The 14491-nt window shown below is 49.5% G+C and overlaps 1 protein-coding gene across 6 annotated transcripts; it reads right to left on the bottom strand.

Annotated features, from left to right (window-relative positions):
- Nucleotides 1-427: 427 nt before the first annotated feature.
- On the bottom strand, nt 428-14124 carry Zfp12 (zinc finger protein 12). Of its 6 annotated transcripts, XM_011240980.3 has the most exons (6): nt 13883-14122; nt 12946-13008; nt 9182-9308; nt 8847-8942; nt 4898-5200; nt 1301-4700 (listed from the first exon to the last, which is right to left on the bottom strand). In XM_011240980.3, the coding sequence occupies exons 5-6, from the start codon at nt 4958-4960 to the stop codon at nt 3378-3380; spliced, it is 1386 nt and encodes a 461-aa protein (XP_011239282.1). In that variant the 5' UTR covers nt 4961-5200; nt 8847-8942; nt 9182-9308; nt 12946-13008; nt 13883-14122; the 3' UTR covers nt 1301-3377. The 6 variants fall into 6 exon arrangements, with proteins under 6 accessions (NP_001276519.1, NP_001276518.1, NP_808349.1 ...); NM_001289590.1 differs by having other exon boundaries at nt 428-5200; nt 9112-9308; nt 13883-14099; NM_001289589.1 differs by having other exon boundaries at nt 428-5200; nt 13883-14099.
- Between the last annotated feature and the right edge of the window lie 367 nt (nt 14125-14491).

The raw sequence follows: 14491 nt of genomic DNA, 5'->3' as shown, positions 1-14491 counted from the left end.
TTGTAGTCCAGGCTGGCTTCGAACTCACAGAGATCCACCTTCCTCTGCCTCCCAAGTGCTGGGATTAAAGGCACACAGCTACCATGTCCAGCTTCACCTTTTTTTTTTTTCTTTTTTGAGACAGGGTTTCTCACCAAGTTGCTGGCAGGCTAGTCATCCTCCTGCCTCCCTGCCCCAGGAGTTACTGGGGGTCAAACTTGGATTTCACGTTTGCATAGCAAGAACATCAACTGAGCCATCTGTCCAACACCTTGAATATGTTTCTCTAAAAGGCTGTATAGAGAGGAAAGGCCTTACGAAGCAAGACCTCTATGTATGTGGCTATCTACTTCAGGCTGGCTGGCCCACTCGTCTTGCCTCTGTCTTCCAAGTATTGGGATTACAGGCATACACCACCAGGCCTTGCTGTAGATATCATTTCAACAAATACGCTATCAATTTTTTGTTTCAACCCCAAACTAAACCACCTATCAGACTTCCAGAAACTCACAATTTACAAGGTCATGGGAGGTGCAGGGTGCTGAGTCTCATACATGAAAGATGTGACATTTTTTATAGTGGACAAATGGTTCAAAAGATATGGGCCATCAGGAGAATTATCTGAAAGTGAACAAAATCAGATCCTTACCTCACATCACAAATCAGCAAATAATGTAAGCAATAAAGTCATGTGCGAGCTAAACTACCCCAAATAAACGTCCCGTGTTAGGAAACGGAGGAAACCTGGAGTTGTCAGTTTCCAAAGTGACTCGGGTCAGACTGGTGGCTCACATTTGCACTCTCACACTTGTGGTTAAGGCAGGATTACCACCAGGAGTTCAAGGCCTATCAGGGCTGCAAAGCGACAGCTGTATCTCAAACAAGACAAAACAAGGGCTCGGTGGGCAGAGGGCTTGCCTCGCTATCCTGAGCACCTGCGCTTGATTCCCAGAACCCATGTGGAGAGTGCCGATGCAGTCGTGGGTGGCCGATGGGCCGCTGCCTGCTGAGCGAGGACCAGTACTTGGGTTCCACTCCCAGGTCCCATGTATGAAGGCTGGACACTTGAGGGACCCACGATGATGGGAAGCTGCATACAGGAGGCTCCTGACACAATGCCAGGGGCCATTTTACAGCAAACAACGGAGACAGCACCCAAAGAACACTTGAAGTTGTCCTGGGGCATCCACACACATGCATACATGTGCACATATGAACACACATGCATACATGTGCACATATGAACACACATGCATACATGTGCACATATGAACACATTCGGAAACCATCTTACAGGCTGATGACAGCTTAAGGAAGCATACACAATTGTTTCAAGTTCATTTTCAATGATCAGATTATTTACATCCAAATTTACAGACAATAAATCTCTCTATTGACACATCAAAATAAATGATTTCCTAAATTCCACTTCTGAATTGCATAACTCCTACAGAGTGTAATGGGGCACCAGGCTGTCCTGTTGTTATTAACAGAATGTCCCTAAGTCACCTGGTTTAGAAACAGTCTCTCAGAAAAACAAAAAACAAAACCCACAGTCCAGACACGGAGTGGCTACAGGTCACGTTGCTTTAGTGGCTCTGTGACGTCATTCCGACCTTCTGTCGTCATGACTACAGGGTATACATGGTTGGCAGTCATCATCAGGCACCGCATCCAGACAAGGTTATGTTCACTAAGGCTCTGCTGCTTTGAGGAGACCCTTTCAAGAAATGACCTTTTCGAACTCTCTGGACTTGGGTCCAAGGTTCTGAGAAAGGCTCACCCCCACAATGAAAACTTCCCGGGAGCTGCGTCCCATCATCTAAGGAGGAATGCACTCTGACGACATACGAAAGCCAAGGAGGGAGTGGCAGAAGGCACTGGGTGAAGTCTGCCACAGTCCGCTGTGTGTGCGCTCACTTCCGAGGGACAGGAGAACAGAGCACGGCGGTAACCACAGCACGTACCGTGCTACCCAGCCATTGAGTTCTACACACGCGTAAGCATCCACGTGAGACAAGCGAGCCAATGGCGTGTAGAAATGACAACACCCTAAGTCTAGTTCTTTGTTGTACAGAGTACAGGAGTGCTAAGGCTATTCCTCACCTTTACAGACTTCTGGCTTAGTTTAAAATGATCTATTCAGAGTTTTCTATTTTCTAGATACATTCCATCTTTGCTATAGTTGCGGGGGATAACCTGGCTTCTTTACAGAGGATAGAATCCTGTGACAATGACCCAATGCATTTGAAAACCCAAGGAAGAATATGAGAAAAAGCATAGTTCATAACTTCAGTGACAGTGCATATGAACATAATGACAGGATGAGGACCTTCCTTAGAACGGGTAAGCTCTCCATATGTTACAAAGTAACAACACAACACTTTTCCAAACAGGATTAAAACTGACCATGAGAATTCTGTGATGGCTACTGAAACAAAAACAAGAGACCCCCAAGCCCTTTGCCCCTAGGGAATCACTTACCAGTTTAGTGTGGCAAACTCAGCTAACCAGACTGGCAACTTTACATCCTGCAGTTATAGAGTGTACTTATTTCTAGCAGAGTATTACTTTTAATTTTTTAAAAAATGTATTTATGTTATGTATATGAGTACACTGTAGCTGTCTTCAGACACACCAGAAGAGGGCATCAGATCCCATTACAGATGGTTGTGAGCCACCATGTGTGTGCTGGGATTTGAACTCAGGACCTCTGGAAAAGCAGTCAGTGCTCTTAACCGCTGAGCCATCTCTCCAGCCCCTCTTCTTTTAATTTTTACAAAAATGTCCTTTAGTATTAGCAGTTACCAAAGGCGTGTGCTTCCGCCGCTCCTTCAGTCGAGCCAGTTCCCTGATGAGCAGTTTAAGTTATGCTGAGACGGATTTATACATTCTGACTCCTGTGTAGCCTGCTGTGTGCTCTTCTCACAACTGTGCTTCCTGCCCTGTGGGTTTCTGATGAATCTATCTCTCACAGACTTGCTCATGCTTATTTGCGTGAGCTCTCTGACAGAGGTATCCTTCGGTGTGCCCGAGTGTGGTTCTGAGACCAGCGGGACACCAGCGTCTGCAGAGTAAGCCCTTGTGTAAGATGACATCGTGACAGCCTGTGCACACCCTCTGTACTTAACTCGCCTCTAGAATATCTATGACGCTTAGTACCATATAAACGCAGTATAAAGAGCTGTTATATTGTACTACTTAGGGAAGAAAGACAAAAAATATTCTGTACACATTCAGTACAGAGAAACCCTTTTCCCTATGTAGTTTCGGAGGATTGACTCCTCAGAGAAGGAGCCTATGGGTACCTGGGGCCACGTACAGCAGGGCTCAGCGGCAGACAGGGGTTTCTAGCTTACTGAGACGGTTGAGTCTGGCTGTAAAGGAGCCGTCCCACATCAATCAACCCCATTCCCGCTCCCTCTCCTGTGAGTTCTCTGATGGCTATTGAACGCGGACTTGTGGTAGAATTTCTTCCCGCACTCCGTACATTCATAGGGCTTCTCTCCTGAGTGGGTCCTGTGGTGCACAGTGAGGTACGACATCCGAGAGAAGGCTTTCCCACACTCGTTACACTCGAAGGGCTTCTCTCCCGAGTGGATCCTGTGATGGATAGTGAGATAAGACATCTGGGAGAAGCATTTCCCACACTCGTAACACTCGTAGGCTTTTTCTCCCGTGTGCGTGCGCTGGTGTCTGTTGAGGGCTGAGTTCTGGCAGAAGGACTTCCCACACTCGCGGCACTCATAGGGCTTCTCCCCTGAGTGAATTCTGTGATGGATCGTGAGGTAAGACATCTGAGAAAAGAACTTGCCACAGATGTAGCATTCATAGGGCTTCTCCCCTCTGTGAATTCTCCGGTGTCTACAGAGGGCTGAATTCTGGTAGAAGGTCTTTCCACACTCGCTACACTCATAGGGCTTCACTCCTGAGTGAGTTCTGTGATGCACGGTGAGGTAGGACAGCTGCGAGAATAATTTCCCACACTCGTTACACTCGTAAGGCTTCTCCCCCGTGTGCACCCTCTGATGTCTCATAAGGGCTGAGTTCAGGTAGAAGGACTTCCCGCACTCCGCACACTCGTAGGGCTTCTCCCCCGAGTGGGTTCTGTAATGCACGGTGAGGTACGACAGCCTGGAGAAGAACTTGCCGCACTCGTTGCATTCGTACGGCTTCTCGCCCGTGTGCGTCCTCATGTGGGTTGTGAGCGTGGACTTGCGGCAGAAGCACTTGCCACACTCGCTGCATTTGTAGAGTTTGACGCCCGTGTGGATCTTCTGGTGGTCATTGAGTGCTGACTTCTGAGAGAACGTCTTGCCACAGTCGTGACAAACATAGGGCCTCTCTCCCGAGTGCGTCCTCTGGTGCTGAGTGAGATGCGTCTTCTGGCAGAAGGACTTCCCGCAGTAGCCACACTTGTAGGGCTTCTCGCCCGAGTGGGTCCTCTGGTGCTGAATGAGGTGCAGCTTCTGGTAGAAGGTCTTCCCGCACTCGGTACACTCGTAGGGCTTCTCCCCGGTGTGCGTCCTCTGGTGGACGGTGAGGGTGCCCTTCTGGCAGAAGGACTTCCCACACTGACTGCACTTGAAGGGCTTCTCTCCTGTGTGAGTCCTCTGATGGATGACGAACTTGGACTTTTTGCAGAAGGACTTCCCACACTGCTGGCACTCGTAGGGCTTCATTTCCATGAGAGAATCCTGGTGGGCACTGAGGTCTGACGTCTGCAGGAAAGCGACCTCAGCGTCATTCCAGTCGCAGGGCTCCTCTTCCAGGTGATTAAGAAACACAGTGCCCTTGGGGAAGGATTTCTGGCACTCAACGTATTCAAAGGGCTCCTCCAAAAAGTGACCCTTCTGATACACGCCTTCTTCACCGAGAGGGTCCTCATCTCCATCCCCACTAAATTCGTAAGACTCACCTCCAGGGTGTGTTTCCTCGGGCTTGCTGCAGGGGAGGGGCTTCCCACACCCGGCACACACATTGGGCCTCAGTTTTGCGTAGCTTCCGTCGCTTCGGATGAACGCCGAGACACACATCAGGCTCTTCTCACAGGAGTTGCACTGAGGGAGGGCCTTCTGTGAGGGAAAGGGCTTTGTTTCTCCATCAGTGGCCTTACTAGAGGCATCAGCCCGGCTTCTGTAGCTGAACACAGCTGAACTTGACTGGTTCTCTTCACCTCCCTGGTCCTCCTCCATCAGCCTGCTCATGTGCCGGATCTCATCTGAAAAGAGGCAGAAATGAACCAACGTCTGTATATTTGCTTACGTAAGGCACGGCCTGAGACTGACACAGGGCCTCACATCCGGTGTCTAGCCTCAGAGCGCTGCTAAGGCTAGATCACTCTGCTTATTCTTTTGGAATAACATGGACAGATCCCATTGGTGGGGAAGGAGAGAAACCGGATGAAGCCCAGCACCTCGGATACAGGCTGCTTTGGAGGATTTTGTTCACAGACCCAGAGCGATAACTGGTAAATGCAATGCTGGAAAAAAGGCCGACGGAAGAAATCTCAGCAAACAGGGAGGGCCTTCCAGGGACAGCCAGCCAGGAGCACCATTGCACAAGAAAGAGAACAAGATACATGGAAACAGGGCCTCGGTTGGCGCCGACCAGCACTGCTCCCTGTATCACTTCACACTGGGAGAGACGTTAACATCTTGGTGTGGCTGACCACACACACGCTGAGCCACATCTCTGGGCATGGCTGACCACACTGACACTCTGGGCCATGTCTCTATTCTGCATCCTTCCATGCTATTTTGAGTTTCCATCCCACAATAATGTCACGTAAGTTTTACACCTAAACTTTTTTCATGTTTAGAACCTGGGACCTAGGCATTCACTAGGAAGGAGAGCTCTGGACCACCTCTGTGGAACAGGAAGCAGCAGATGGCACAGAAGATGTCATCCACTAAAAGCATTGATTTAAGAAAACAATTCTGCCAATGCCGTGGCTGAAGACTGAGCGAATTTGACCACGAAATTCACTACTGTTCCCGTCTGGCCCTATATCGTGTGAACTGATGTGATCTCCCAAGGGAAGGCATTTAACATCGTCTACAGTCAGTGTCCCCACGTCAGCAGACGATGGGTTTCACGTTACAGGGTTGCTGTGGGATGGCAGGAGTCGAAGCGCTCAGAACAGCACACACACAAAACACATACTCAAGATCACTCGAGCGATTTTTCCTACTTTAATCTACCAGTAGCTGCTGCAGCCCACTGTGCAGGTCTGAATGGACTGTCCCCTGTGCGGGTCTGAGTGAACTGTCCCCTGTGCGGGTCTGAGTGAACTGTCCCCTGTGCGGGTCTGAGTGAACTGTCCCCTGTGCAGGTCTGAGTGAACTGTCCCCTGTAAGTCTCGGGCTTTTAAATGCTTGGTGCCCAGCTGTTGTCTTCTGGGGAGGATTAGGAGGTGTGGCCTTCCTGAAGGAGGCAGCTTTCGGTGCCATTTTGAGTGAGCTCTCTGCTTCCTGTCTCTGGACTGAACTGTGAGCTCTCAGCTGCTGTTCCTGCCTACCTGGTACTGTGCTCCCGGCTGTGACAGTGGTGGGTTTTCTTTCATACGTTGTCTTAGTCGGTCATGGCAACAGAAAAGAACTCTTACGCCCATTCCTACACAGCCCACCATGGTTTCCTAATTCTGAACATGAGTTTCACAGAGCATGGACTTAAGAACAGGGTCCCTCAGTGTACTTCTCCAATGGTGATGCTGTTCTCATTGATCTTAGAAATTATGGGATAGACCAATCTTATTCCATGTCATGTGGAATAAGTCACACATCAACTTCATCTCTGGAATTTACAGCCTCCCAGAATCCACCAGTGTCAAAAAATCAACACGTCACCACCTGGACTCAATGATGACTTGAAGCTAGGATCAGTCCGCTTCAAGCATCCCGTGGGGCTGGAGAGATGGGGCAGCAGTTAAGAGCACTGACTGCTCTTTCAGAGGTTCCGAGTTCAATTCCCAGCAACCACATGGTGCCCTCACAACCATCTGTAATGGGATCTGATGCCCTCTTCTGGTGTGTCTGAAGACAGCTACAGTGTACTTATATACATAAGAAAAAATCTAAAATAAATAAAATAAAGTAAGACGACATTCTGTTCCAGGAAAAACAAGCTGCTAATTGAACAAAGAGGGCCATGCAATACACGGGAACTGTGATTTGCTTTGGAGATCAATACTGTATACATCGTTATGTCCTATCAAGTCGTCTGAGACACAGATCACAGTGCCACTGCCCTAGCTAGGATTTCTGGGATAGCCAAGAAATTCTTGGTATCCCAGTGCCTACAAGTCTCCATCCCTACTGCTGCAAGGGAAAGACTGAGCAATGGTAGAGTCAGGAGGACCACACTCCCAGGGCTGGGAACTCGAGCTCAGACTTAACAAACCTTACTACATGGGGATGCACAGCCGATTCTAATGAAACATACAGCTGCAAACATGAAAAATCCATGAAGAGAAGACGCTAAGACCACGGACCAAAGGAGGTTAGCGAGTGTTTCAGGAAACTACTTCTTATAGGTAATACAGATGCAGTGCTGGGCTAAGCCTTGGGAGAGAAGGAACTTACATAGGTTTATTTTGTAAAGGATATCTCTCCCTCCCTGGCTATCTCAGATGAAGAGTCGGTTCGAGCCAATTAGGACTTACAGAAACCCAGACACCCTTCATTCTTACAACTGTATAGAGAGGGTAAAGTAAGCTCTTCCCTAAGGGGAAAAAACAGCCCAGGATTCTAGAGACCAGTTCCACCAATAAGCAGATATTCTTAGAAAACTTTGAGGGCCACGTGGGAAATGAGGAGAGTATGACCAAGCCGCAAAGGGAAACGGGAAAAGCGCTCAGCCACCATCAGCTGCGAGAGTTCACGATCAACTCTCACACACAGCAAGAACACACACAGCCGGCAGGAACTGTGCAGAGTGGCTGTGACCCCAGCGTGAGCCAGCAGAGCAACGGACGGGCAAACAAAACCTGAGTGAGCTGACAGGGCAGCCTCTGGAAAATGACGCAGCCAGGGGACAGGGGACACAGCTGGAACACCATCCTTCCCAGAGACTTAAGGTGGGAAGACTGATGAATCAAATGCCATCTACGGACACAATACAAGGGAGCACCATTCAAGGGCTTGGGAGTAAAACGGTAAGTGGCGCACACCTTTACTTCCAGTACAGAGGCAGGCGGATCTCTGAGTTCAAGGCCAGCCTGGTCTACAGAGCACGTTCTGAGACAGCCTGGGCTACACAGAGAAACTGTCTCGAAAAACCAAACCAAAACACGAAACAAGCCAAGCAAAACTGTACAAGCTGAGGGACTGGGTTTCAACAATGACCGGCACTGCCAAGGAACAAAAGTGCCAACAGAGGGAGAGGCCGGAGTCGCATGGTTTAGGATAGACCTGACCTCAAAGGAAATAAAGAGATGGGAGGTGAAATAGCTCACTGGGTAAAGGAGCTTGCGGCTCAACCCTAGCAACTTAGGTTCGTTCTCTCTTTGGGTAACTCAAAATGCTAAGGTCCAAGGTGTAGAGAAAAAAGGAACTGACTGCTGTTCCTTCTCCCCCTCCCCCCCAAAACTCCAAGGTCTCGCTGTCCTGACTGTTCTGGAACTTGCTGTGTATGGAACCATATGACCTAGAACTCACAGATCCCCCTGCTCTGCCTCAAGTGCTCAGTTTTGAGATACGCGCCTCCCAGAGCCAGCTAGGAACCTTTGATTGTGGGTAGTGGGAGCCAGGGGGAAGGAAGAAGCCTGCACGGGTGACTGACTGCCTTCAGTAACTTATAAAGATGAGGAGACTGTTCCTCAGAGGAGCTCCCCAGCTACCATCTGCTCTCTGCCTCCACTAACACACCTGGATAGCTCTGAGGCGAGAACGCTCCTTCTACTATCCATGGCTCTTCTCCTTGTTCCAACTTGATGATAACATCCGGTTTGATAATGTCATACCCTGTTAATGAGAAATGAAAAAGAACTTGAGCCTGCCTGCGTGGCTTCGGGGTTTCTACCGTGCTGGAAAGCGATCCTGGGTCTGCAGTGCAGCCCAAGAGCCCCGGGGGGTTTAGTTTCACAGAAAGGTCAAGACCTTCTGGGAGTCAGGACAAGCTGCTCACAGTCACCTCAAAGCTAAAGGCATCAGCTCTGATGGGCGTCCCACATCCGAGCACCTGGGAAGCAAGTGGTCCTCACCCACGGAGACGAGGTTGCTGTAGGTCTCCAGCATCACATCCCTGTATGTCGTCCTTTCCTCAGGGTCCAGCTGCTGCCACTCCTCCTGGGAGAAGGCCACAGCCACATCCTTGAATGACAGTGGGCCCTGCAACGACATGATCAGAATCAGATAGATCACACAGAGCGGGCACCCGAGCTCACTGGTCCAGCTAACCGTGAACACTGCATACCTTATATTATATTACTGACTGTGAGAGGAAAGCATGCTTATCAAAGGCAAACTGCCTCGGGGCTATGGAAAAGTGTTTGCAATATGAGTGCTTGTACCAGGGTTTGGACTTCCAGAAAGCCATGTAAATGCCAGACGGGCATGGCTGCTCACCTGTAGTTTCAATCTTGGAAGTTAAGGAAGATGGCTAGCGAGACTAGCCATACTGGAGAGCTTTGGGTTGGGATAAGAGACCTTTCTTCAGTGAATGGAGTACAAGGGTGGCTGATGATTCCCAACACCAACCTGGGCCCCCACATCCACAGAGACGTGCAAACCATGCATAGACACAAATGCACACGTGAAAAAGAAAGGAAAGAAACCCCACTGCCTTGGGGCTCATTTTTACACATTAAGAAAGCACTGGGCTGAGCTGGAGAGATGGCTCAGGGGTTAAGAGCACTTGACTGCTCTTTTAGAGGTCCTGAGTTCAAGTCCCAGCAACAACATGGTGGCTCACAGCCATCTGTAATGAGATCGGACGCCCTCTTCAGGTGTGTCTGAAGTCAGTTACAGTGTACTCACATAAGTAAAAAGAAATAAATCTTAAAAAGAAGAAGAAGGGGAACGGGTGTGGTGGCACACGCCTTTAATCCCATCACTTGAGAGGCAGAGGCAGGCAAATTTCTGAGTTTGAGGCCAGCCTGGTCTACAGAGTGAGTTCTAGGTCAGTCAGGGCTACACAGAGAAACCCTGTCTCGAAGAAGAAGAAGAAAGAAGAAGAAGAAGAAGAAGAAGAAGAAGAAGAAGAAGAAGAAGAAGAAGAAGAGGAGGAGGAGGAGGAGGAGGAGGAGGAGGAGGAGGAGGAGGAGGAGGAGGAGGAGGAAGAGGAGGAGGAAGAGGAGGAGGAGGAGGAGGAAGAGGAGGAGGAAGAGGAGGAGGAAGAGGAGGAGGAAGAGGAAGAGGAGGAAGAGGGGGGAGGAGGGGGAGGAGGAGGAGGAGGAGGAAGAGGAGGAGCAGTGGCAGCAGCAGCAGGCTTGGAATGCAAAATCAACAGAAGTTCCCACCACTTAGGTGCCCAGGCCCAAGGGGCGCTCTTCCGAACACCCTCCATCTTGTCTCCCGTATAGGAACAAAGTGGGTGCCCCCACCCCTTACTTACTTCCCTGGCTCTTCCTCGTGTACCCAGGTGCCCAGAGCACTGACTGCTTTGATGGAGAGCCTTCCTGGATTCATGGACAGTTTAATTGCCCTCCATGTACCAACACTTCCCAAGTTATTACTGCTCGTCCGAGTCCCTGCACTCTAGACATACACGCCCCATGCTTCAACATTTTGCACTGCACAGCCTCTCAATCCACCCCAGAATGTGGTGACACGGCTAGGGTCACCTTCCTAGCCAACTTGCTCTCACAATCCCCTTGCTGTCTCCTTCCATGGCTGTCACTACAGGCAGGCTGACACAACCACCTGGCATTTCTTATGGGTTTCTGAAAATCTGAACGTCAGTCTACACATTTGTGGGGCAGACACTTTAACCACTGAGCCATGCCCCAGATCCTCAAACTACCTTTCAGTGCTTAGCTTTTGCATAAACTGTTTCACTCACAAACACATCAGCCCAACAACTGCTTCCTGCCAACACCGGCAGGCACCACAGACTCTGTGGGAGGCACTTAGCACAATGAAGTAGATTCCTGTGGTACCTACGTTATCAGTTAGTATATATATATATATATATATATATATATATATATATACACACGAGTGTATACTATGATAAATATACATTAACCATATGACAAAGATGCTTCAAGCCTGTGACCTGTGAGCTGTTTTCAGGAGAGAAAAACATGAAATCATTGCTCTGGAAAAGAAATGTAAATGCCAGCGCCTTATAAAGGAAAACATGGGGGCCAGCGAGATGGCTCAGCAGGCGAAGGTGCTTGCCACCAAACCTGGTAACTTGAGTTCAATCCCTACAACCTGACTCCCTAAACCTTGGCTTTTGACCTCCACACACACCCAACATGGCATGTGACACCCACAAATAATTTAAACAAACAAAAGCAAAAACAAAAACAAAAAAAAAACCAAACCCAAACAGTAAGATCAGACAAGACCACAGATCTATGGCTACGTGACTATGAGCTGACAGAATCTGTCTTCAAGTAGATGAACTTCTCTCATATTAAAAGCACCCAGGGCCCAGATCTTTACTGAGAGCACACTGAGGATAAACTTAGCACTGTCTTCTTCCCCAATCTGTGTGTCTCTATTTGGGACTCTCCCACTAAGGGAACCTGACTGAGCCGCTGGGAAGGAAGACTCAACTCTTTGGTGAATGCCAATGCCTAGGAGAGCACAATGGCATCTGCCAGCAAATAAATGACTCCTAATTAACAAGTAACTCTAGCCAAGGGGAAGAAAGGGTATTTGAGGGTAGAAAAAAAAATCAAATGGGTCTGCCACTGAACGTCGTGGTCATTGAAAGTCATCACCAGGGCCAGGGATGGTGGCATATACCTTTAACCCTGGCTGAAGAGTTCCAGGACAGCCTGAGCTACATACCCTTTTTGAACCAAGCAATGACGCAAAAACGAAGAAATTGAAACAAACCAAACAAAGAGAAACTACACAGACCGTAAGAGAAAAGTGAATTCTTTGGTGGTGGAAAATGGATCTGAACGCATTGCATCCTCAGAGAGTTCCAGGCAGGGCAGTGGAACAACAAAAGGGAAGAACAGGAGACGGTATAACGACAGGCGGAGAGACCACTCAGATGCATGGGGTCCGTTAGGTGGGGACGGTACAACAACAGGCGAACAGACCACTCGGATGCATGGGTCCGTTACGCGTTGTCTGGACATACTCCAGAGATGCTCAGCAGGCGCTGGCTGACCCACAGGTAAACCAACACAGAGCCGCTGGGGAAAGCCAGGAGGGCCAGAGGTAAGTAGGGCAAAAGATCCACATGGGAGCAGGAGAAATTCTAAATCCAGGGACAGGGCAGCAAGACAAACAGCACAGAAACAGACAGAGGAATCCACAGAGACTGCTAGAGACAGACAGGTCAATAGGACGTGAGTGTGTGTGTATGCCTGTGTTAGAATACCACTGGAGATCAAAGAGTACAGCCCGTCATAAGCCAAGGCAGCAGGAGCCACATCAAATCCACAATCAGGAAACAAGAGAGGGAGGAAGACATGTTTGCTGGTACTCAAGTCTCTTTCTCCAGTTTATGCTGTCCAGGATGCCCAGAGAATGGTCTTGTCCAGAACAAAATGGGTTTTCTTACATCAATGAATGTGATCAAGACAATCCCGACAGGCACGTCCATAGGCTCATCTCTAAATATAGTCAAGGTGTCAACTACAGCATCCTGAGGACTTGGTAGGGGCTATGCCACCTACAGATATGCACTCAACCAATGCTTACTACTGTCCACTACTGTTTTGTCTGGTTCTTTTATCTCTTTCTGTTTTATCTATTTTCCCCTTTAAAGTCTGATCTCTCCTTTGCCTCTTCGAGTGTAGTAAACCAAACTAGACAACGGAAACAAAGCCAGACTTACTAAGGATGTATTCATCTTCCGCTGCAGTAGGAAAAGTCTGTAGAAGGACTAATGCAGCCGGGTCTGGGGAAGGAAAAACAACGTCATTATGAGTGGGCGTGGAAAGAGGGGAATCCTGCACACAAACCTCCTGGAACATTCCCAGAAGAAAACCGGAGGGATGGTGGTCTCACTGGCTGTCAGAAAGGACTGGAGAATTGCAACTGTGCGTTGGGACTTGGGGGGAATGAATGAGTGCAGCTGACGAGGTGAATTAACAAGAAATGAACAAGAAATGCTAGTTAAATAACTGCCATTTACTAAGGGATACAAAAGAATACTCACAAGCTGCTCTGAAAACAAAAGTTAACCTGGTGGGAACTGTATTTATATACAATTACGTGATACTGTGACCACGACTTTAATATGACAAAAGGAACGCCGTCGGCCCGGGACTTAGCACTCCCACTAACAAACCCTCTGCGTGACCTCGGTTATGTCACCACTATCGCAGACCCACAGTCTTCCCCTATGAACAGACGCAAACACAAACTTTTCCTGAACTAGACCACAGGATGCTGCAGGGAGAGGATCGGGAAAACTAACAGGCACAGCAAGGGTGCCGATGGCGCCCAGTAACATCATGAGACTTAGAAGCCCTGGGAGGCAGGGATGTCAAGTGAGGTAGGAGTTTGGACAGCGCCTCTACAGCTCAGGTCACTGAACTGACCGCTCCTATGCCCACACGCCTCATCCTCGGGCCATCTAGACAGCCCAAAGCCATCAACACGACCACTGCTACCGTCCCGGATCCCGCACGCTGAGGACAGGAGGGGGCCGAGGCATCGCGCAGGCGCTGATCGCTCAGGCCTCGGCAAGCGGTCTCAGGCCCCCCTGCAAGCCATCAGACGGACCCAGCCTCCCTCTCACGGCCGCGATCTGCACCCTCAGGCCTCACCTAGGAGGCCGCGCCGGGCCCGGGTCTCGCTGCCCCCGTCAGCCCGGCCCTCGGCCTCCCCGGCCTGCAAAGCTGCGTTCGCCTGCTGCCGACCCGGACGCACCGGCCTCGGCCCGCAGGCTCGCGACTCCAGCTCGCGCAAGTCAAAGCTGCGAGCGTAGAGACACAGACCGCAGGAAGCCAGGCCAGCGCAGCGGACGTGCGCTTGCGCGAGCATGCACACAAACAGAAGTGCGCACGCGCAGCATGCGTGCCACTGGGCTGGTCCCTGTGGTCTTCCTTTCATCTTTGGGGAGGGGCCGCCCAGAACTCTTAGGCTTCCAGGGATCGTCGCACAAGTCTCCTCCTCGTTTCAGCAGCTTGTGGGTACCGAGCTGAGAGCAACAGTAACCTTCGTGATTTTCCTCACTTTGAACCTCCAGGAATGGCTTGAGGGGTTATATCCATTTACCCAGACCTCTCCCAGCTTGGTGCTTTTAGATAAAAGGCAGATTCTAACAGATGAAAGAGAGAGGAAAAAAAATGTGTCACGCTCTGTTTAACTGAAGTGCTAGAAGTTTCCATCAAACATTTAAGTATAAGAAGTGTCTACCACCTCTTTTAAAAGAA

The sequence above is a fragment of the Mus musculus genome, chromosome 5, assembly GCF_000001635.26.
Source record: "Mus musculus strain C57BL/6J chromosome 5, GRCm38.p6 C57BL/6J".
Lineage (NCBI taxonomy): Eukaryota > Metazoa > Chordata > Mammalia > Rodentia > Muridae > Mus > Mus musculus.
Note: the sequence above shows the minus strand (reverse complement) of the source record. Positions and strands in the feature narration are given on the sequence as shown.